We start from the raw sequence: 25,027 nt of genomic DNA, 5'->3' as shown, positions 1-25,027 counted from the left end.
AGTTGCCCTACCCATTTACCTACTTCTGCCTTATCTCCCAACCCTGCCTGTCCTCCCCCAGGTTCTGACAGCCATATAGGGAAGGGTTTGGTCTCAGAGCAGGGAGTCAAGCCAGCCTTAAACACAGTTCTGTGGGCTTTCTTTAGAAAAACTAAACTTTAATGCTCAGGTCATTTTACAATGAAAATAGGAACTCAGACACAGGTTTGAAAAGTTTACAACTGTACAAAAGACATACAAATCCCTGGTAGGTAGTGGCATCAAGGCTGGTCATAGCCGCCCTCACTCCCTAGACTGCCAGGTGTCACCTTTGGTCCCCTCAACCTCATGAGGAAGGGCATGCACAAGCAGAGAAAAAGAAAGCCCTCTTAGCCAGTACTATTTTAAGAAGAAATAAAAAAGGTAAAAGTCTAACAGGCACTAAAATTATGAAGTAAATTTTGGTTTGCATTCAAAGCATAATATTGAATCCAAAAAAAGTATCTTAATCACACAAAAAACTAACTCATTACAATATAAAAAAATAAGCCTAAACTCCCCAGAGAACTGGCTGGGGCCCCAGAGCCTGTGGACAGCAGTGCTAGGTGGAACACATCCTTCCGGTATCTGCTCAGGAAACAGCAGAACCAGCAGAATTTGTCCTCTGGTGCGATGACGGTCAGCAGCAGAGACCGCACTTAGGACACATTGGTCATAGGCTTGTACTTCTTGAAGCGCGTCCACTGGCCTGTGGCATAGTTCATCTCGAACACCGTGTCCACTAGCATGGTGGTACTGCCCTGGCCGTCTGCCTTGGGCAGGTCCTCTGTGTGCTCGCTGAGCTTGATCTGGATCACATCCCCTTGCTCCGGGCATGGGTTTTCTGTAGGGAGAGGGACTGCTGGGCAGGTGTCTAGGGCCAAGGAACCCATTCCCCAATCCATGGGGCGGGGGGCGGGGTGGGGACACCTCCCAAGCCTAGGAGCACAGACGCACCTCGAGAGCCAGCCATGAAGCCCAGGATGAGGGCCTTCTCTGGCCGAGTGACCTTGTTTGCTGTCTTGAACATCTCCTGGGCAGCAAACATCTGTTCTCTCTGTGAAGGGAAGATGTGGGTGTCTGGGCTGCTGAGGCCCTACCCTCTACCACTGGCCCTGCTATACTCATCCCATAACCCCAGGGTTGCAAAAATGGCAAAGCTGTGCTACCCACTTAATGGCCTTGGGCCCTGCCTGGGGACCTACCGTGAGGGACAGGTTCTTCTTAGGTTGCTGCTGAACAGGGGCCGGGGCCTGGGTCTGTGGGGCCACCATGGCCACTGGGGGTGTCTGAGCAGTGGGAGTGACAGCTGGGGGAGCAGTAGGTGTCAGAGGTGAGGCAGGTGCTGCAGGTGTTGGGGTCGCTGGACTCAGGCCACTGTTATACATAGGTGCCCTTTGTTTAAACTGTGTTGGCAGTGTGGGACTTGGGGCGCTGGGTTCCTCAGGTGGCCGGCTGGCTTCCCGGGAGGGTGGAGCTGCAGGCAAAGCAGGTTTATTAAGAGCTGTCCAGGAAAGCGAGTCTTCATTCCTAATCTACTCATCCCAGACTGGCCCCCAGGCTGCCTGCCCCAGACACCATTTTCTGGAGAGGCAACAGGCTCAGCTCCAATCCCTTGCCCCAACAACTACCCCATATCCTCCTCCTGTCTTCTCCCATCACTGCTGCCCTTCACAGACAGGGAAGGAGTCCCGTGCACTACCCAGCAAAGCAAAGCTCATGTCCTCTGGCATTTCTAGACCCAGGGATTAGGTTGTCTAGGGCTCTGGTTAGCCCTTGGCCTATGACAGACATGTACTGGTACTGGTTTACAGGACCCTGGAAAGCAGCTTCCCCAAGCCTCAGCAAGGCTGCTGATCCTTACATGTCATGAAGAAAACTGACCGCCAACGTACAAAGCTGAGCCCAGTGGAGCCAACCCCTGAACTCTCGTGACCGACCTCTGCCCCTGAATCATCCCTCTGCAGTGTGCCTCATCTGGGAAGAGAAAACCCTTGGCTTCCACCATCCTCCCACCTACCACCCCAAGAGCAGGGTGCCAAAGTCTTGGCCTTTACTTTTTCATTCAAATCAGGACTTCTGGCTTATTTCTCGGCCAGGAGCTCTCCCTGCTCCCTGGGACCAAAAGACAATGGGACAGGTGCCTTAATGCAGAACCCTGTGTGAGCAAGGCTGCTACTTCCTGGGTGGCTTTGCTAGGCTCAGTCCAGGTGTCAAAGTGACCCTGTGACCCCAGGGCAAGTGCTTCTGTGGGCTGAAGGAAAACTGGTTAGAACACTGCCTGGTACTCACCTGGGGGAGTCTCAGAGCTGGGGATGTAGGATGAGGCAGGTACCACACTGGGTGTAGAGGGCAGGTAACTTGTGGAGGGCAGTGTTGGCTCACTGTTCAGAGACCCAAGTTTCTGGAAGGCAGAGACCATAGTTTCTCCAGGCAGTCAGTATACCTTCCTGGGAGTAGCCTGGACACTTTCAGTCAGCCATTGCCCATCAACAGAGCAAGAATGCAAATACTGCTGTCTCAGGGCAGGGACAGTGGCTTCTCTAGCCCATAAGCCCCTGATTTTAGTGATGCTGGACTTTTAACTTAAGCCATGGCCACCACCCTATGCTCTCAAACTGACATCTAGGGGGAAAAGCTTAGCAACGAAAAGGGTACTGCAAAGACAGTGGGCTCAGAGACCGTACCATGAAACGGCCACACTGCCTCCACACACAACCTGTGCAACTGTCTCCACACCCACCTCCACAGTCAGACCCTGGGAAAGAGCCGCTCTGCTGAAACACCCTTCCCACATGCATGCAGCTCCTGGTCTTCAGAGCAGGTGGGCGGCAAACAGGAACCATATGCACCGGACAGTGAGGCGCATGATGTAACAGTGGTATGGACACCCCCAGGCAGTAATCCTAGTATGAGGAAGGTGTTTGTGCCAAACACGAGACTGGTGCCCAAGTCAGGCTCTGGCTCCCTCTGCCACTAACACACACATGCTCGCACATGCGCACACACCTGCATATATGTATGCACACACTTTTACAGAACATATCAGTATCAATCAGGACACAAGGGAGCACATTATTTTGGCTCTGTCAGCAGCTAGAAATGGTATAGAGCATGCCCACGGCTGCACTGCATGGAAAGTCCTACCTGTGTGGACACCAGGCCAGCAGCATAGTCAGGGGTGGCATTTTCAACAACCGTCTCTTCCTTGGTGGGCTTTTCTACCACTTCTGTGTCTGCCGATAAATGAAGAGAGCTGGTTAGTGGCTCTCTGACCCAGCCCCAGTTCAGAAGTCACAAGTGTTCTCTGTGAAAGCCAAATGTAAAATGGCATTGTGCACTTGGGTATCAGGGCAAAGAAATGATTCCTTGGATGGTGTTAAATGTAATCCTAGCAGTTGGAAAGCTTCAAGCTTGAGGCCAGGATGAACTACAGTGTACAGACCGTGTCTCAAGAAGCCACACCTCCCACTAAAAAAGAAAAAAAACCCCTGGGAAAAGTCCCATTACCATTGTGCTAAGATGGTGAGATAAGACACAGGCAGACTAGACCGGGAAGAGAAAGCACAAAGAAACCTCAAAGGACCCAGACACTATACTGGCAGAAACAACTACAGCACACTAGGCTGCAGTGTTGTCAGACCTCCCTCCAGATCTTCAATGCTTCACACACCTAAAGTCTTCCTCCTCCTCTTTGCCTCTCGGCCAGCACCAACTGTATTCAGCTCAGAAATATCCAGCAGCTGCCAAAATAAACACATGCCACACTTAATTACAGAGCAAAGAATCAACACTTGGCCTTGACAGGATTGTGAGAAGGGATGGCCCACCTTCACACCCCTTTCTTTCTGCAGTGGCGTCCTTGAAGGTGGTATTGGAGTGCGGTTCCCAGAAGGGCTGAAGACACTGGGTGTGGTGGGACTTCTGAAGGGGGCTTGCTTCGGGATGCCTTTGAGAGGGGCTACAGAAAAGACACTAAAAGTCAGTAATAATGTTTTATGGGGACTCAGCAGCCTCTTGAGTACAGGCTGAGCAAGGCTGTCTCTGAGAAACCCCACAGAAAGTCTCCTACCACATTTTGGACTTTGCACATTTCATCCTGTGGTAAAAAGAACTCAAGGGCTAGAGCAATGGCTCAGTGTTTCAGAGCACTGGCTGTTCTTCCAGAGGACCCAGGTTCAATTCACAGCACCATTAGCTCCAGTCCCAGGACACACAGAGACACGACACACAGACACACAGACACACACACAGAGGCTCTCTGTCAGTATCACTGTGGTGAAGGGACATGAGTTCAGAGCCTACAAACCTAATGATATCCTCAAGGGTCTGTTGGGAAGACCCAGACTTGACGTTTTGAAGGTGCATCTCATTTCCTTTCTGAGAAGAGGAAAGTAATCGACGATAACAACCCTCGGGGACAACCGAGCCCTCTAGACCTTGTGGTACAGAACTTCCCTGGTATCAAACTGCCCAGAGAGTGACGGATAACACCCCAGACTGACATTTTTGCTCAGAACAAAGGCAAATACCTTGAGCTAGGTGACCTCACAGCATCAAGTCCCTCAGAACAGTGACACTCCACTTTTCTTTCTGTCCCCCAAAGAGGGCCACCCAATGTCCTTTCTCAGGGGCAAGGGAAGCAAGGTGGAGCCTACTCTACAGCAGCAGGCCACAAAAGGAAGAAGCATGCCCTGCAGTAATGGCAGAACGGTCAGCCATCCCAAGACTCCACTCGAGATGTGCCAGCTCTGTGGTTACGGCACTTGGTATTCCACGATGCCAAATGAGTGGGAGGACTGGCAAGGCTTCCCTTCATCTACAGCTGTCTCGCCCACTGGGTCCTGAGCACAGTGTTAGAGGAGTCCTCTCTTGTCCTTGACACACTGCTAAGTGTCCATAAACACAGCACATGCTTCAAGAGCCAAACTACTGTGTGACCTTGGAAACTTGGAAACAACTTGGAAACTTGGGCACGTGCCACCTGCTACAACTGTTACACCCAAGAGGGTAGCTACAGATGACAGAGAGGCTACAGCCTGCTTCCCACCCCACTGCTCTGACACTGGCTCACCACATAAAGCCTCCTTCCTTTCCCCAGGCCTTGATGTCCTCACCTATCCACTACAGAGCCAGTGGGCCTCAGCTCTCAGGACCAAGGTCCAAGTGATTTTCCTGGTGAGGAAAAATCTTACCTTTCAGGCCAACCCTCCTGCCTGGCAACAACAACAGCCCCGCCTGAGACTCGAGCCTTACTTGTAGTGTCCATCTTTCGGAGCAGCCCCCGGCCCTTGGCGTGGAATGGGACCCCAGCACTCCTCTTCAGCTGCTGGGCTGTCTCGGTAGCTATGAGAATAAAAGCCACAAGGTCAAGGTCATTTTCAGCCTCTCAGCCCATAAAGCAACTATAACAAAGCGACTTTAAAAACACTCAAGGTAACTCCTTTATATGACCCAGCAGGAATGCACCCAGATATGTTGAATTTTATAGTTGATACTTCCTTTAAAAAAACAAACAAACCCAAAACAAAACAAACAGAAAGGAAGGACTGTTTCCTGGTATTTGTTTTTATAAATCACTGCCTATATAATTTAATATTAAAATAAGAAATAAGTAGAAATTTTTTTCTGCTTTGTAATTGGCAGAGTCTCTATGTAGTCTTTTTTAAATTATTATTATTTCAATCATTGTTCCCGAGGCAGCAAGATGGACAGAATGGAGACAGGAGAAAGGGGGCAATTGCTCATGCATGGCTTCTGCGTCTGCCACGTCTCGTCGAGGTGCTAGACGCTTCTGAAAACTACTGACTGGGCAACAGCTGGCTAAAGACACTGATCTCCACTACATCTCCTCCAAAAGGGTTAGCACTGTGGCTAGAGTCCAGTCCACTGAGGCCTTCTCGCCTTTCCTTTGTTCTGGTAACCAAAGTTGTCTTGGGACAGAAAACCTGAAGCCAACACAGGGCTAAGTCCGTCTCCTGGGTTGCCCCTGACTTGACTGTTTTGTTATGTCAGATCATGAGTTCTCAGACTCCTGCTCAGCTCTGCTCCCTTCCCTCAGGAGCTCTGTGGTGATGGGGGAACTAATACCACAGCTACTATCGCAGGTTTTCTCTTTTTGTGTTCCTTATTAAAAAATACTAAATTCCCCTCTAACCTGTATGCATTGGCATTCTAAAGTCACAACCTAATCCAAGCAAACACCACCGAGGGTAGTGATGGGCATTCAAGATAGCAACAAGGGAGACCTTTCCCTCAGCACAGAGTGAACGGCAACTATGTTAAAGAGTGCAACATTGAAATGAGATGACTGCAGTTATGTCAGAACTGAATACCAACAATACAGCCCACCGCATGTGGTCCGCTCGCTACCCCCTGTTCACTGAGGAGCTCGGCAAAGGCTTTCTGTGTCGGGAAACTTCCACATAAGTGGCTCCAGAATCCACTGTCATAGACAGCCACCTGTTGTGCCCCAGGGAACCAGGCACCTGACGTGCTGGTATCTTTCAGGCCCCACAACTGTATTTACAGCAGGCTCAGGCCAAGATTCTCCTCATACAGTTACACATAAATATAAGAAACTAGAGATTTTCCTGAAGTGGCTCACAAAAGCTGGGGGCAGGATTAGCCTGAGTCCATCAGCAGTGCTACCGACTTCCCGACGGCTGGGCTAGGGCAACTGAGTAGAGACCTTCCCGGGCAGCTCAGTGGGCCTGAGCTCCACAGAGCTACCAGACAGCACAGCCCCCAGTCCGCAGAGCCATCCTGCTGAAGGCTCTTCGTTAGACTCCTCAAACAGGGTACTTGCTGGCCTATGATCCCAGCACTCAGGAGGCTGAGGCAGGAGGAGGGAGCAGCCTAGGCTACACAGCGAGACTGTTTTCCGAAAGATGATAACGACGACAACAAAAAAGGGCTATTTACAAATACTAGTAAATGTTAACTGCAAAGTCAAAATAGGTTTATGGAAATCAGTCTTTAATTTTTAAAATCTTTTTCATGAGTTGGTTTTTTTGTTTGTACTGATTGTATTGCCAAGACAAGGTCTACACTGTCCAGGCTGATATTAGGCCAGTTTGTGTTCACGTGATCGATCGTTCTGTCTCAGCAGCTGGAGAGGCTGTGAGCTAAGTACAAGTACACCTGGCTTCAGACCCACGCTGTAATGGGATTTGGCTAAAGGACACTTTCCCGCCCTGACTCCAGCAAGGAAGAGCCTTCTGCACAAACTTTCATGAGACATGATTTGGGAAAGCATTTAATCAAACATCCAACATCGTAGAATAGAGACCAGGTGAGGATACAAGCAGCAGCCTCATACCAGCATCCATTGTGAGGGACCCATACCCTGCCTGACTGGCACAGACTGTATCTGTGAGGGAGATTACAGGGACCATGTCTGAAAACCCTGAGGTCTCTAAACAGTAGTGGTTAACACAGAAACCTCTGACTGACCTTTTGAGAAAACAAGCTAGTCTTTTTTAAAATAAAAATATCTGAAAACTACAGAGAGACTGTCTTGTGTATTATAGGGAAGCCTCTTTTGTCAATAAAAAACCTATGGCCTATAGGAAAAGTGTACAAAGTGGGGCATCCGGTAGGCAGAAAGAAGTCTCAGAGAGAGCCAGGCATGGGCAGATGGAGGAGAACAGAGACCATGAAGGAGCTGAGCAGAGGTAAATGGGAAATTAAATTATGAGCTAGTCAGAGTACAAGCCGAAGCTTATAGCCAAGGTGTTTGTGAATATAATTGAGTCTCAGAGTTGTTACTCTAGGAGCCTGGGGCTGGCAGGAGAGCATGCATTTAACACACAGTGCTCAGGTAGGCATGGAGTCTGAATCTTATATTCAGTTATTAGATGGAGTCTGGGGGGAACTGAGGAGAATAAGTGGCCCTGGAGCCTGCAGTCTATCTTGGACCAACAGCTAGCCCGGGACAGGAATTTCACCACCCCAGCAATGGTAGGGGTCCCTCATCCAGAGAGCAGGGAGCAGGAACGCAAAGGTGCAGAACAAAGTCCTTGGACAAACCCCGAGGGCTTAGGGCTGGGCTGGCTCCACCCTCCCAGAATGGGGGAAGGCACAGCAGGGGTTTGCGTGAGTATGCGCTGCCCACACAGAAGCTCAGGGCGGTGGCAGCACAAACACGGAATCTGGTTTTTCTGTTCCCTATCAGCCGCGCAGTGTCCTGCTAAACAACAGGGAGACAAAGAACACACAAAAGGAATCTGAGCGCACCAGAACTTCAGAGAAGGTTAAAAATTCTGTTTTAAGACTAAAAGGGAAGGACACTGGATTTAAACTCCACATATACATATAATTTAAAATTGATAAATATGAGAGGCACAGTGACACAGAGGGTTTCTAATTTACTTGTTCTTTTAAATGGTTCAAAAAACAAAAACAAAAAAGAAATACACGTAACTGAAACTGACATAGTACTTATTATGACTATTATTGCATTACTAATCCCCATTTTTGCCTTAATAATATTGACTTTCTATATCTTCTTAGAGAAAAAAGCATTATACAAAAATTTTGAAAATCTTATAAATCAGAGTAAGGAAAATGTTAAAATAAAATATTAGAGATTAAGGAAATTAGAGAAGTGGAATTTGAAATTACAAAAACATTTTTTAAAATTTATAAATCAGACTAAAGAAAAGGCTAAGATATCAGAGATAAAAATTAAAGAGGAAGAGAAAATTAAGGCAGACTTTGAGAAAGAAGAAGCTGATGGAGACTCAGATGCTGATGGAGACAAGAGCAGAGGTTGGAAAATTCTTCGAATCAACATAGGGAATCTTCCGAGGAATCCAATCTAGAATTTACCATAACATCAAAAAAGGCAGTTCCAGATGAAAGAAATCCACAAAGGCTTAAAGAATTAAACTAGCAGCCCAAGACAACGTAATATATTGAGACTCCAGAGTCTACGTAGTGATGCTACCTTGGAACACTGGCTTACAATAACTTCATAGACTTTGGAGAACTAAGCTGTGTATGTGCTGATCCACACACCCTGCTGGTGCATATCCAGAATCCTGATGGGCCTTGGAGTCTGCAAAAGAGGACTCTGAGATTGCAATCATTAGAAGCTATGACAATTATGGAGATATAAATTGAGACTAACTGTGCTCCAGTATTTGTCTCTAGTCAAATGAAGGACGCATGTTGGGGATATACCACTAAGGACAGGCAGCTGTGCAGAGATCTAATCACGCTTTGAAGGAAACGCCTTTATGGATGGAAACTGATGGTGCTTTGGCATACCTATACATTGGAATATAACAATTTTTTTTTAAGACAGTATGACATGAAATCTGTTACAGATATAACTTACAATCCTACAGATCAAGCAAATTATGGAGCAATCTAACAATAAAGTTTCAGGGAGATGCTCACAGATCAGAAGGAGGATTAAAAAAAAAAATCTCCCAGGGATAAAGCACTGGAGTTTAGAAAGGACTGCTGAATTAGGTCGGCTTATAGAAGTCCCAATTTCTGAACAGCAAAAAGGAAATATGCTGTCCTGGGAAGATCTTGCATTTATTCCAATAGGAAAAGAAAAGCTACGTCTTCCATCTAAACTGTTGGAAATCAGAATTGACAGGGGGAGACCCCTGAAGATCTTGGTTGCAGACAGAAAGATCAACAAGACCAACAAGGCAGATAATGTATGATCTCTGCAGGGAGACCTCTGAGACTGGCTGAGACACGAATAAATCTTGCTGGCTAGAGTCCTATATTTACATGCCATTCTTTCATATGACACGGATGAAAAATTAATATTGCAGTTTGGTTATATATTCCAAACTAACTTACAAAGAGTCTTTCACCTGCTCAAAGAACAAAGAATCATCTTTGTACACTGTAACTTCTAGACATATGTAATTGCTGAAATGTATATTATCTGTGAGCGTTTCCGTTTGCAGACAAAAGCATCAGATAACAAGACGACCAGTAGCACAGATGACCCAGCCTCAGGCTGCCTCAACTGTGCCCTTCCAGGACAGCTTCAAAGAGAGCAGCCCACACCCTTTCGCCAGCGTTACACTGTTCCAGTCAGAGCTGCAGTTAGGCCTTGAACTTCTCAATACAGCAGATGCTACAGCTAGCTTTCCTAAGACTCACCTAAGACTCTCCTAAGTTTTGGGGGAGAGAGAAGGCTCAAAAGGAAAGTGGAACCCTATATCCTCAGGAAACTGCTTCAGGAGGACGACAGCCCTATTCCCAAGAGGTGGATGGTTTAGGGGTTGGTTACAATGTTAATGGTTCTGGTCAGGGAAGAGACAAACAGAGATACTGGATTCAGGGGTTTCTTTCTCTTACTTTTTCTTGTCTCTATCCTTTCTTTCCTGTCTAGTGTTGGGGGGAAGAGGGAAGAAAGAAATAAAAAGAAAAAGTGGGAATAATGGATGGATTATTGAATCTACTTTTAGGCCAAAGAATATTGATAAGCCAAAAATCTTATACAATGGTATTGATTTTTGTATATTGATACATATTAAGGTTATATTTGTTTACCCTATGTATACCGATACAGATTTAGTATAATATTTTGCTACAACACACTAAGGTACTTTACCTATGCAATTCATTTTTAAATGCAATGTTAAGTTCTAGTGCTTAAAACCTGGTCTAAGAAACTGTTTAAAATAATTAGAAATGCAAGTTAACAGTCAATCAAACATATGGTCTTGTGGGTACTACTTCAGTTATTTACAAAATTAGGTTTATTCGGAGGCAGATGTTCTCAAGGTTAATCAGTAACAGCTAGAAAGAAACAATTCAGACATACTATAGATAGATGATCTTCAAATACCTCAGAGACCCACAGAACACAACATTAAAGATGCTTATTAATTTAAGCCTTTGATAATGAGACAGGTCTGCTCCTGGCAGTGCCCCTACTGGGCTTCACAGCAGACGATGCGCACTGGACAGAGTTCTTAAGGAGTTTGTGTCACATGGGGCTTCATGCTGACAGAATGCTGTCCAAACTGGACAGATGGGTCGCAGGGAAGTCAACTGCTGAGGCTTGCCTAGACAAGGGAAGCAGTCCTTTATAGTTCCCGCCTCACAAAAAGGCCTGTCAGATATTCTGGGCTAGAGGCTACAGATGATGCTCCTAGGACTCAGAGGCACTTGGGGGGCTGTCCAGACAGTCAACTGGACAGTGTTATAGCTGTGGAAGCCACTGGCCTGCACTCCCTGCACATTCAGGGAGTACTTGCTCCCTCTGGTCTCTGACAGAGTTGAAGACTAGATAGATGTTTATAGATGTTTTAAGGTTTATGCAAGTTATGGTATGGGAATGATTTAGGTACAGAATTCTAAACTCACCAGAATAGGATAGACGGTAGAGTACTTTATCCAAAGTTGCCAAATATGTATGGACTGGACTTTATAAATGTAAATTCTTTTTTTTTTTTTGGTTCTTTTTTTCGGAGCTGGGGACCGAACCCAGGGCCTTGCGCTTCCTAGGCAAGTGCTCTACCACTGAGCTAAATCCCCAACCCCATAAATGTAAATTCTTACCTGATAGTTTTTCATATTTGTTACTATTGTATGCAGTCTATTGATGTAAAAGAAAGTCTTTTATTGGACTAAAGGGGGGAATTATAGAGAATATGTTGTGTATTATATAGAAGATCAACTTGTCAATAAAAACTCTATGGCTTATAGAAAAGGGAGACTAGAAGATGGGACAGCTGGTAGGCAGAAAGGATTCTGGGAGAGAGCCAGGTACATGGAGATCTGCCTGGTAGCATGGGGGAGGACAGAAGCATGTGATTCGGGAAGAAGTAACCAGTCATGTGGCAAAACTTAGGTCAGAATAAATGGGATATTGAAGTATGAGCTAGTCGGAGAACGAGCCAAAGCTTATGACCAAGGTGTTTGTAAATATATTTTGAGTCTCAGAGTCTTCATTGAAGGGAAACTGTGCATTTAACAGAAAACACCACAGAGAAAAGAGCAGGGCTGTTGGAACTCAGGCACTCACATTTCTGTAGCAGTTCTGCCCGCAGTGTGGCACTCTTAGGTTTCCGCTTCAGCTGAAAATGTTTCACTGGCGGGGTGAGGGGACCAGCAAGGGTGGTCAGGGCATTCTTGTTCAGGTACTGGCACTCCAACGGTAGCATGGCCGATGCCTCGCACTCACTCACTGTGGAGAGCCAGAGAGTGTTAAAGGAAGTAGCTCTTACCACCAGGGACGCAGGTTGCTGCCCCAACAGCTCACATGTAGACAACTCCATGATGGCTTTCTCCACACAGCAACATGGAGAGCAGCCTCAACACCAAGAGGAACAAGTGTGTGGCATCTTAGCCTTCTCCTTTGACGTCAGAGCCCTGGCAGGTCTCTCCTGACACTTGTCAGCGGCAGCCTTATAAAGACACCCATATGTGCTTCCTGGTTTGATGTGGTCACCAAGAGGCTGGAGCCTGAAAAACTCCAAGGAGTTGCCCCAATCAGACATAGAACTGAGGGAAGCAGAATAAAGAGAAGCGAGTGCCTCATCCTCCTGCTGCCAAGGAACCAGCCACCCCAGCAGAGGGATGCACATGTGCAGACCAATGCTCCCAGTCTGCAACTCCAAATCAACAAAACCTCAAAATGTCCTAGGGCCTCACAAGGAGCCCTGTAGGAATGTGTGACCTCAAGCCTCCAACCCCATCCTTCTGAGAAAGGCCCAGATTCCTACTCTCAGCTCTCCAAAACCACAGTTTTCACCTCACAGTCTAGAAACTAACTTGTTGGTATTTTTTTGTGAGTATCTACTTTAGGACAGAGAATGTTTTAGAAATATAACCTGAGGAACTTATGGGGAGACAGCAACAGCCAAGTAAATCATGGATGAGTCATACAAGTGCAGACACAGCACATGCAGTGGGGACAGGGTTGTGGTAAGTCAGACTGAAGCATGTGGGTAAGGATAGCTATTGTCTAAGGAACAAGGCACACTACAGCAACAGTGTAAAGACAACACAATTCTAAAACTAGAGCCCCTGCTTCCTACTACAAAATAAAGTTTGGCTTCTTACCTTTTTCTCTAAGTTCTCCTAAGATGTCTTGAACATTGGGGTTCTGTTCCTCAAGGTCCAGATTCAAGGAGCCTGTGTCAGGGAAGGACTTCAGAATGTCAGCAACCATGAGGACCCAGGGATCTGAGTCCAGAGTGGCCAGCTGGATGATATCCATCAGAGCGCCCTTCATCTGCCGAGAGAGAAGACACCAAGTATATGCTACCAGCCCCACTTGGCCTCCTGGAACAGTGATGGTGAAAATGTCCCCTGCTGTGAATCTACCCACTTACATATTGTGGCCTCTGGGTGGCCTGTGGCCCTATGATAACCCTCAGGGCCCACAGCTCTACCCGGACTTTGCTTTCTCCATCTATCCTGGCTGAATCCAAGGCCCATCCGCTTCCCCGATCTGCCACATTTGTTAGGCTGTGATGGCCATTACCCAGGGTCTCCCGTGGCTTTCCAGACTGTGCGTATGCTTCCTAACTCCATCTGGTGGGCAGATAATACAAAACTAGGGTTGCCCTGCCTATACTCACAGAATATGTACTGTCAATGGGGGCTCTTCTGGTAAACAGAATTGGGCTCAGGTTCAGCAACTGGGAGCACCAAAGCAGGTGGGTGACCCATCATTTCTTTGGTACAAAGAAGGGACGGGGGCAAGAGCTTGCACCATGCATAACTGCCCCTGCTAGGAATGTAAGTATGTGAAGATACAGTGTGCATAGGAGAAACCCAGAAAGCTGAGCATGTGGAATGACACATGCAGCGTATGAGCTGTGGGCACCTCTAGCAGAGTCAGAGAAGGGCCAGGAAGAGTCCCTGATGCAGCCTATGTGAGCGCTTGCGGCTGAAGACAAGAGTGGTTTGACCTCTGTCACCCACAGGTAAGAATGCCACCCGGTGTGAGCTGCCTTGCTACAGCAGCTGTGGCGATCTGAGTAAGAATGGCTCCCATAGGGGTTGGGGATTTAGCTCAGCGGTAGAGCACTTGCCTAGCAAGCGCAAGGCCCTGGGTTCGGTCCCTAGCTCCGAAAAAAAAGAAAAAAAAAAAAAAAGAATGGCTCCCATAGGCTGACGCTTGAATGCTTGGTCCTCAGTAGAACTGTCCGGGAAGGATTAGGAGGGTGGTCTTGTTGGGAGGTGTGCAGCATGGTGTGATGGCTTTGAAGAAGCCTTTTGTAAATAGTCATCTATTTTACCTAATTCTTATCTGAGGTTTATGTGGTGGCTTTGCTGAAGGATTCACAGAGCCTTTGTAACTTAAAAGTCTCCTTGGGGTTGGGGATTTAGCTCAGTGGTAGAGCGCTTGCCTAGGAAGCGCAAGGCCCTGGGTTCGGTCCCCAGCTCCGAAAAAAAGAAAAAGGAAAAAAAAAAAAAAAAAAAAAGTCTCCTTATGGCTGAGAGTTCCTTAAGCAATGGTTCCTTCATACTCCTAGATCAGATAAGAGCTTTGAGTACACGGAAATTGATTTGCTAAAAATGCCTTTTGTGTAATAGAGGTTCTGTAAAGCTGGTTCCTAATTCAGTCCTTCAGAGGCTGATCTCCTGGCTGCTGAGAAGCCTGAATTCATCTGTCTCTGTCTCAACCTGTCCTGTATAACAAAACAGAGGGGTGTCACTAGGGGTGGGCTTTGAGGTTTCAAATGCCTTGTGCCTCACTGTCTCTATGACTGTAATTTGCAGGTCAGATGTGAGCTCTCAACTACTCACTTCTCCAGCACCCTCCTGCCTGCCTGCCTGCAGCTACACTCCAAACCATGATGATCATGGACTAACCTTTTAAAACTGTATAAACAAGTCCTAAATTAAATGCCTTCCTTTGCAAGTTACCTGTGTGGAGACACTGACTAAGACAGTAGCCCTGGAAAGGCAACTTACCAAGAGAAAAAACAGATAATATTCTCTAAAACAAATGGCACTAAAATATAGGGTTAAAAATAGAAAGAACACATTTGAATTATTTATGTGCCCTCCAAATGTGTGTTTTGAAGTATGTCTTTAAATTGCTGTAGACTGAGCTGCTTCGAAACAACAGACACGGGCCAAGCACAGCACACACGCCATGCAGGCAGATCTCTTGGTAGAGTTTGAGGCCAGCCAGAGTTGCACAGTGAGACCTTGTTTCAAAAACAAATATACACTTCTCAGGCCTAAGAGTTGGGAAATGGGAAGCCAAGAGCTAGCCACTTTGGTGTAACGGGGCTTTCTGACTTACCCAAACACATCCCATGGTCCTATGGGGACACAATCCCATTTTGCTTCTTAGTCTCTCAGTATGCTGCTAAGTGGGTTAACCTGCTGAATCAGTGTGTGAACCAACCTGGGAGACAGACACTAGACAACAGTTCACACACGATGGTACTCCTGATGGGTGGCATGCCTTACTCTGTATGAAGGTGTGTCTCTGTATTTTCAATTGTGGTACTGTCGTTTCGATGCCCCATCACCAGGTTTTCGACTTATAAATGTTTGCCTTTCCTCACCTGCTTAAAGGCAAAGAGAGGTACCAGGTGCGGTCTTGCTGCTGATTGACTGTAACAGAGATCTGAGCGCCAATAGCTGGGGCAGGAAGTATGAGGGTGGAGCTTCCAAGCAGAGAGGAATGCAGGGGAGGAAGGCAGACATAGCAGAATCAGAAGTGGACACGAAGGAAAGGAACAGACACAGACTGAAGTAAAGCAGCAAGGGGAAAAACTAGCCACTTGGTGGGTCGCAGGCTGGAATAGTCAGGTAAAGCTTACTCGGTAGTGTCGAGGGCTGTCAGCCCTTCAAACCCATGAGTCTCACATGTGTGGATTCAATTGCAAAGACTCTAAGGAAAGGGTGCTCACTAACTGTGGGCATGCTTTTACTTGACACTATTCCCAACGCAGTACAATTATACTAGGTCATGGATGTTGTAAAGATGATTTAAGTACACAGGTTACACACAGGCCCTGAATATCCTGGGCTCAAACTGGCCCCCATATGGAGCGATCACTGGACTGTAATGGCAGCCCAAGTCAACACAGCCATTTGCACACCAAATAAAACCATAACAAAACCTACTTTGGACCATACTCACTGTGCTTACCACAGGCACAGACGAATGGCTCTCTGTGGGCACCACCTTGAAAGGTACACGGAAGACAAACATCCTACCCTGCATTAAGCTGCAGTCAAGGCCGGGTATATCATCCACCACACCCGGGAGGGACTAAAGTGTGTGTCTCATGTGAACCTGACACAAGCTAGAGTACTCTGAGAGAACCTCAACTGAGGAAATGGCTCCAAAAGATAGAGCTCTAAGGCATTTTGTAGGGAAGACCTGCACTGTACACATCGTATCACAAGGCTATGTAGGCGTGCCCTGTATTTTCAGTTGTTAATTGCTGTGCTGGCAGAGCCAGGTGCTGGCCAGATTTTGGTATTGCCATAGCAGGGCCATTACCTGCTTTCTAGACGTAAATGCTTGTCCTTCCTCACCTGACCAAAAGATGATTCTCTGAGATCATCATGTTAAAGATCAAGCTGCCATCAGAAGGTCAAGTAGCACTCAAAGCCAAAAGGCGATACAGAAAGATGGATTAGGCATTGTCCTGCTGCTGACTGGCTCAAACGAGTAAGTAAGAAGTGTGGCTTTTGCAGAATAAAAAACTGGAGGCTGGAGCTGATGCAGAAAATATTTATCTATTAAAAAAAAAAAAGGAAAACACTATAGCAGAAGGCACCTGGACCCCATATAGTTTCATTTTCGTTTTCATCATGGAGCTAATTACAACATGTCAATAATGATTTTCTATGCCCTAAGAAAGATCAGAATAAAGAAGGGAAGAGAAACTCCTTGTCCTCCTCAGAAGTCACAGGATCAGACTTAGATAAGGAGAGCATTGAAAGCCTAGTAGACACTGGGGCAGATATAACAACAATTTCACAAGATTCTTGAAATCCAACCTGGCTACTTTGAAAAGTATCTATGTATCTCCTGGAGATTGGGACATTGTCTCAGATAACACAACAAAGTCTAAAACGGATTGAATGTATAGGTCCATGTGCGGCAGATAGAGCCATGAACTTAGGAAAGAGGTTTATTATAACAGTGGGAAACACAGATCAACATTTCTTCAACTTGAGGTACAAGCTGTACAACGGGAGATGCTAACGATGACGGTATTGAGAAATGATACAGAGAGCCGTTACAGACTACCCAGGCTGTGCACAGGCAGGCCACAGCAGGTGCTGGCTCTCCAAAGTTACAAGGAAAGCCACTGCTGACAGAGTCCCAGTTGCCCTGCCATTAAAATGGCTAACTACCAAGCCTATTTGAGTAGAGCACTGATCCTTAAATAAGGAAAAGCCACAGGCCCTAGGTCCAAGAGCATCTGGAGACTCAACATATGGAAGATTCCATCAGCGCTTGGAATTCTCCTATATTTATCAATAAAAAGAAATCTGAAGAATAGAGGCTGTTACCTGAATAAGATCTATCAATAAGGTAATTGAGTCTATGGGTTTCTTACAACCTGGAGTCCCCTTAACTTCTTTGTTACCCAAAGCATGGCCTATTAAGTGATTGATTTAAAAAAAAATTGCTTTTTCTCAATATCCCTGCAACAACAGGATAAAGAAAAGTTTGCTTTCATTGTGCTCACATTTAACAATGAGCAGCTGGAGAGTTCTGCCACAAGGAATGTTAAACAGCCCCACCTTGTGTCGGTATTTTGTACAACAGCTATTAAAAATAATTTGCAAACAAGTTTCCTCTGCCTCTATAATTTATCATTGTATGGATGATATCTTGTTGGCCGATTCCAATCCACACACCGTAGGGGAAAATGTTTGTTGAAATAAAAAGACTCTCGCTTTGCTGGAGCTTACAAAGAGGAGACTCTATCAATTATCTAGGATATAAGAAAATCTAACCACAGAAAGTACAGATCCAAACAGATCAGTTACAAATTCTTTTTAATGATTTTCAAAAAATGCTGGGAGATATTAATTGGCTATGGCCCACCATTGGGTTAACTACTCAAGGGTTAAGTCATTTATCTCAAACCTTAGAAGCTAATTTGGGCTTAAAAGTCCAAGAAAATTATCAGCTGAGGCTGAAAGAGAATTGGCTCTGGTAGAAGAGAGATTACAGGATGCATATGTGGGTCATATGGACCCCAAGCTTGGTTATATTTTAGGCAAAGGACTTTTTAATCATTCTCTCACAGGAATTCTTATGCAGAAAGACAAGGATATCTTAGAATGGATACTTTTAGCACATACAGAGTAAAAAATTAAAGCTCTGCTGTGGTGGATTGGATGCAGTTAGCACATGGGAAGTGGCACGGTTAGATATGACCTTGTTGGGGTAGGTGTGGCTTTGCTGGAGGAAGTTAATTACTGTGGGGGTGGGTTTTAAGATCTTATGCAAAAGGTCTACCCAGTGTGGCAGTGTCTTCTTTTGTCCGGCTTCAGATCAAGATGTAGAACTCTCAGCTTCTCCTCCGGCACCATGGCTGCCTGGATGCTGCCATGCTTCCGGCCATGATGACAATGGACTGAACCTCTGAAATTCTAAGCCAGCCCCAATTAAATGTTGTCCTTTATGTGAGTTGACTTGCTCATGGTGTCTTTTGACAGTAAAACCCTAACTAAGGCACCTATATAAAAAAGGTTTCTGATTTAACTGTGAAAAGAAGAGTAATGCTTTGTCAATTATCAGGCGCAGACACAGCAGAGATTACAGTGCCTTATGCTTATGCCAGAATACCTTCACTATAATAATCAATGAAGACTGCAAAGAGCCTGCAACTAATTTCTGGGGGAAAATTAACAAATAACCCCCCCCCCCCAAATGACTTCAGTTTATAAAAGGAACTAGTAGAATTCTACAGGTGAAACAGATGTGAAAAGATCTAATGGCACTTTAAAGGAGAAGCTCACAAAACAGAAGGGGACATGGGCTCTCCCAGAGATAGGTTACACAATTCTTTACTAACTTTAATTCTTTTTTTTTTTTTTTTTGGTTCTTTTTTTTTTTTTTTTCCGGAGCTGGGGACCGAACCCAGGGCCTTGCGCTTCCTAGGCAAGCGCTCTACCACTGAGCTAAATCCTCAACCCCACTAACTTTAATTCTTAAGACATCAGTGAGATAGGTAGCACAGCTGCTGAAAACACTGGATTCAAGAAAGGACTGTTGAATGAGTTCACTCAGAATGGAAGTCAAGAAATGTGTTGCACTGGGAAAGAGGCTACATTTTATTTCTATAGGAAACAAAATGCTGTGGATTCCTTCACAGTTAAGGAAAGTCAGATTTCACCATGAGAAATTTTGGCTGCTGACATGGAAGGTCCAAGTAAGAGACCCAGAGAAGCAACAAAGCGGATAATGTGAATGCTGATCCCTCTACACAGGGGCAGCTCAGAGACTGAAGAGACCTGGATGTCTCCAGTAGCCTGGTCCTCAGGACTTCATAATACAGCCCTCCTTTCACATGGCATAGATGGCGATTTATAGCACTTTATGACAGCTTGGTTAGGGTCTACTGCTGTGAAGAGACAGTGTGACCAAGGCAACTCTTAAAAAGGACAACATTTAATTGGGGCTGGCTTACAGGTTTAGAGGCTCAGTCCATTATCATCAAGGATGGGGAATGGTGCAGGAGGAGCTGAGGGGTCTACATTTTTTCAGAAAGAAAACAGAAGACTGGCTTCCAGATGAGGGTCTTAAAGCCCATGCCTATAGTGACACATTTACATCAACAGGGCCGCATTTCCTAATAGTGTCACTCCCTGAGCCATGCATATACAAAGCAGCACAGCAGCCCAGACAGACTTACAGACGTCTTTCACCTGCTTAGGCACAGAGCAGAGAATCATTATCTGACTTGTGCACTCCATACTGTGTTAATAGAAAAATGTATATACAGTGTTACTTTCATAAGCTATGTGCTTTCAGAGCAAAACCACCAGGCACCAGAAGTTAAAGTGGCCCAGCGAGACTCACCCTGGAGGACGCTGACAGAGGCTGAATTGCTGAGACATCTATCTGTCCCAGCATCCTGCCCGGTTCTGCTATTTCCTCAAGATTCATATCCAGGACTACGTCAAAGTGGCTAGCCCTGGATGGCACAGCCTAACACACTGCTTCAGCCAGGACGTTAGCCAAGCCCTGTACTTTTCTAGTCCCAGATGAACCCCAGAACCTGAACAGCAGATCAAACGGCCTGCTCTCCCAGGACTTGGCCAGCATCCCTATTTTTTGGGGTTGTCAAATATGTGGTTGCCCCAGACGGCAAGAAGCAATCTAAAGAACACGACCCTCATTCCCAGGAGGTGGGGCAGGTGATTACTAGTTGTCCAGTGGTTTATGGGGGTGAAAGGAAAAAGAAGAGTGGATTATTTTAACTCCTTCTAAACTAAAAAGGCAACAGTAAGTCTCAAGTATTTTAGATTTTTTTAGCTACCACATGCTGTATATATGATTCAAATCTTGTAGATAGGGTTTATGTGCATAAACTTCAGCATGCAACTCATTTAAAAATGTAAGGTCCCAGTCTTCCAAAAACTACTTGGTCTACACTGCCTGAAAATTTAAAAATTGCAAGTCAGTAGTCAGTAAACTATAAATAATCAAACTCTTTGATGCATTCAGAACTATACTTATAGTCATGTGAGGTACTGGTGTAATTTCATGCATAAGCCTTATGAAGCCTCCTGTTACATTTTCAAAACAATCAACTAGAAACAAGCAAAGTGTGTTTATTTAGATATACTTTAGAGAGACAGATGGTCCTCCAACACTTGAGAGATCTGCAGAATATAACATTTTAGAAGTTTTAATAAAAAGGGCTTTTGGTGACAGAGAGACACATCAGCTCCTGGCAGAGCCCCTAATCTCCTCCTCTGAAGATGATGGGCATAGAAGAAACTCTACCTAGAGCTTACTTCAAATGAAACAAAGATAACCATTAGCTATTTGCCCTTTATCTCTACTGCTGACAGCACACATCTAAATGGTGGACAAGCAGGATACATAGGAGTTGATTGTCCTGCCTTGCCTAGACAAAGTGGAGTACCCCAATATACTATTATACACAGATATCTGTGTCTTTATTATTGAAACCCAAGTGGGACCCCTCCCCCCCCCGCAGCCTCACAATAATAAATAAAGTGAAACAATTTATATGAACTTTTTTTAAAAAAAAAAAGGCCTAAGGACAAAACATTAGCACAATCTGAGCTCTCTACCTGCTGTTCAGTGAGAAGGTAACCGTAACAATGACAGCATTCCTATGATAGGAACTCAAAATGCTCAAAGCAACAGCTGGGAAGGAGAACAGGCAAATCCAGGACACTATAGTAGGGAGGTCAACAGTACAAGTAGACAGTGAGCATAAGGTAAAACAAAAAGGAACCAACAGACCCTGATTACACCGAAACAGTTACAGGCTGCTCTCAGCACAGGTGCTCTTCAATCCTTACTTAGAGTATTTCTATATACCATTAGCAAAAAAAAAAAAAAAAGACATGTATGAATATAGGATAACCACAGAACTTAACAGTTCTAACTCCCCAAACCTCTAGGTTAAGTGTAGGCATAATGTTATTGTGCACTATGTCGATATTATCCATGTATTATTCAAATGCTAATTTCTATGCCCCCCCCACATTGGTTGTAATTCTTATTCTAAGAATCTCCTTCCTCGATGTTGTATAAACATTGCTCCCCATTTGTTCTCTGATTTGTCAATAAAAGCTGATCAGCAAATGACCGAGTAGGAGAAGGGAGGGAAGGGAAAAGAGAGAGAGGAAGTGGGAAGTTGCTATGGGGAGTCCAGGAGGCTTCATGAGATCAGACCTGGAGCCCAGAGAACCAGATTAGTACTAAAATGCAAGTATCTCAGGGATTTTGGCTAGGGGGTAGCCAGATTAGTTTAGAAGATTAAAATGGAGTAATACTGCTCAGTTGTTGTGCCCTTAGAACTGATTAAATAAATGGGAGCTAGCTGAGTTAAGAGGAAAACTGCAACAAACACTTACTAAAAAGCAACTAATAATGGAGACTATTTTATTTACACAATGAGTTGAGGACATGGCTCAGTTGATAGAGTGTTTCCCAAGTCAAGTCTGAAGATCTAAGTTCAGATCTCCATATTCATATAAAAAGCCTTCTCAGTCGGTACATACAATGCTAGAGATTGAGATGGGGCATGCTGGTTAGCTCCAGAGTCAATGAAAATGTCTCACAACGAAAGAGCAGCTGAGGAGTTGGGGATTTAGCTCAGTGGTAGAGCGCTTGCCTAGGAAGCGCAAGGCCCTGGGTTCGGTCCCCAGCTCCGAAAAAAAGAACCAAAAAATAAATAAATAAATAAATAAAGAGCAGCTGAGGTAGACACCTAAGCCGGACCCTGGCCTCACAGATACTTGCAGAGATGTGTACACATAAATGAACATGTAAACACAAAAATGACACACACTAAGACACAGACTGACAGACAGGAGTGCCAGGGGCCAAGAAAAGCTGAAACTATTCCTGAAGATTAAGCAAAGGGTTTGCCCAGTACGTCACACATCAAAACACACTAACAATAAAGTGACAGTAAGTAGCTTGGCTGGTTATTGGCTGGTTATTAGCAAGACACACAAATGACAAAAGAGAGAGAGAGAGAGAGAGAGAGAGAGAGAGAGAGAGAGAGAGAGAAAGACAGACAGACAGACAGGGAGGCAGAAGCAACAGGACAGAAAAAGACTGTCAGGTGGTGCTGGACCATCACACAGCCATTTGTAAAACTGAACTCAGTTTCACAACCATCAGTCCCAGTCAATGGCAGACTGAAGAACGAGAGAGAGATAGTGTGCTGAGAGACCACAGGTGCCTCCCTCTCCCCTCAAAATTGGAGTACTTCCTGAACAAGGCCAAACAGCCACCTACCACAGGGAAAGAGAGGCTTGAAGAACGGAATCCCATAATGCAGAGTAAATTAAACTCTGTCTGCAATAACTTGGATGAATCTGTTCCAGGTGCCTATCAACAGAAGACACACCCACACCACTTGGAGAATGAATATAACATGGTAAATTCAAAAAACAAACCAAACAAAAACAAACCAAAAAACTTCCTGCGGGAAAGAGAGAAGAAGGGAGGTGCTTTGGAGGGTCCAGCCTTGTTTTCTTGTGTGGAGGTAACGGGAGTGGGTCATTTAATTATCAGTATTTGTTAAACTGAATAAAGATGCAGTTCTGTGTACACGATATAGCGCTGCAACAAAAACAAATGATGTAAAAATGATATAATGATATAAAAATAATAACTGGAAGTGTTTAAAACTAAGGCACTTCGGTGTTTTTTGCTATGAGATGTGGTGGCCCAGACCTGCAATCCCAACCCTCCAGAGATTGAGGCTGGAGAACCCTAAGTTTGAGATCAACCTGGGCTACACAGTGGCACTCTATACACATTATCTGTGTATGTATTTGCAAAATATCGTATATGTTAGACAGACAGATACAATGTGGAACAAGAATGCACTGAAAAGAAGCCACAGAATAGAGATGAAGCCAAGTAGACTGATACTTGGTAAGGCAAAAGCAACAAAATTAAGGTCAGCAGTCACATGGAAAGTTGCACTGACAGTCCCGAACCAAAAGGAGCTTCGGAACTGCAGTGTCCAGCACTCCGGGAGGGGCCGGCCTGGTTGAGGGTTGTTGTGGCCATGGCCCCACGACCCCCGAACGCAGACAGCGTCCAGCGGCTGGAGGTACTAAGGTGTTGGGGCCGGGTGGGCAAGACCAACGGCGCGGACACGGAGCTGAGCGGGGCCGGCGGGAGAAGGGCAAGGTACGGCTCAGGTGCTGGCGGGAGGCAGGAGCGGTGCTCCGGCCGGAGAGAGGCTGGCCCGCGTCCTCACCTCATCCACCGTGCGGCGCGGAAGATGCAGCGTCCCGAGCAGCAGCTTGAGCTTCACAGCCGATGAGAGGCGGTGGAAGCAGAGGCGGATGTTATCGATGACCGCAGCGGTGAGCAGGGACGCGATGCTGGGTGGCGCCCACAGCTCGTCCGTGGCGCCCAGTTTGTTGTGCAGCCACAGGCCCGTGTCGCTCTCCCGCATGGAAGCCATCTTGGCGGCGGCAGCGCGCGTCGGCCGGCATCTTACGCGGACGCCTACGTGTCCCCAGCGAGGACCCCCAACATGGCGGCACCCGTTGGAGTGGGGCGGGGCCTCGAGTGACAGACAAATACAATTGCAAATGGCCCCGCCTTCTGGAGGCTACGAGCCGAGGCGCAAGAACGGGAGTGAGCGATGAGTCTCCGCGAAAAGGACTGTGGGTTTCCGTAACGCATGATGGCGGCACCCACTAGGGCGCCGGGCAATGACGTAGCCCGACATTGTGTTGTGTCGCATTCGTGTGCCCTAGAGATGCATCGCCCAGAGTGAGGTGCGACTGTTCGGTTTCCCGGTATGCTGCCCAGTGGATAAAGGTCTGAAGAGGGTACTAACCACGTTCTCCACAAGCCTGATGCTCTTCCCCTTGTCCAGCAGACAATGCTGCCTCGGGTCCGCGCACAGGTCCGTTCCGAGTGTGAGATGCCTGCGGTTTAATCATCAGGAGAACTGCAAAGTAGTTCGAAGTACAGTCCTTCAAAGGCTGATACTCTGCGTCTGCTGAGAAGCCTAAATTCACCCTGTAGTGTATCTTTATCAGAACACTTGACAATGTAGACAATGTCTGTCCTTCGAACTCACTCTGTAGAGCAAGCTGGCCTCAAATTCAGAGATCCACCTACCTCTGTCTCCCAACTACTAGGATTAAAGCCCAGGGCAATGACAGCAAAAGTGGCAGTAGGGTACTTCTTGGACACAGATACTCGTGAGATTGAGAAGGATCAGTTGGGCGCAGGAGGTAGAGGCCATCTTGTGCAAAATAGTAAAACCCATCTTCTAAAACATTAAGTATTCTGAGAGTCATGGTTCATGTCTGTAATCCCTGGAAATCAGGGAACTAA

General features: G+C 46.0%; 1 protein-coding gene across 1 annotated transcript; it reads right to left on the bottom strand.

Moving 5' to 3' along the window:
• Window positions 1–137: 137 nt before the first annotated feature.
• On the bottom strand, window positions 138–24,199 carry Nelfa (negative elongation factor complex member A). The gene is given in 11 exon segments (NM_001008339.1): window positions 138–862; window positions 976–1,075; window positions 1,224–1,495; window positions 2,311–2,422; window positions 3,166–3,254; window positions 3,692–3,761; window positions 3,849–3,979; window positions 5,275–5,364; window positions 12,026–12,187; window positions 13,066–13,237; window positions 23,931–24,199. Coding segments are annotated over 11 exon segments (1,593 nt in total). The 5' UTR covers window positions 24,141–24,199; the 3' UTR covers window positions 138–677.
• Between the last annotated feature and the right edge of the window lie 828 nt (window positions 24,200–25,027).

This window comes from Rattus norvegicus, chromosome 14, assembly GCF_021556685.1.
Source record: "Rattus norvegicus strain SHRSP/BbbUtx chromosome 14, alternate assembly SHRSP_T2T, whole genome shotgun sequence".
NCBI lineage: Eukaryota > Metazoa > Chordata > Mammalia > Rodentia > Muridae > Rattus > Rattus norvegicus.
Note: the sequence above shows the minus strand (reverse complement) of the source record. Positions and strands in the feature narration are given on the sequence as shown.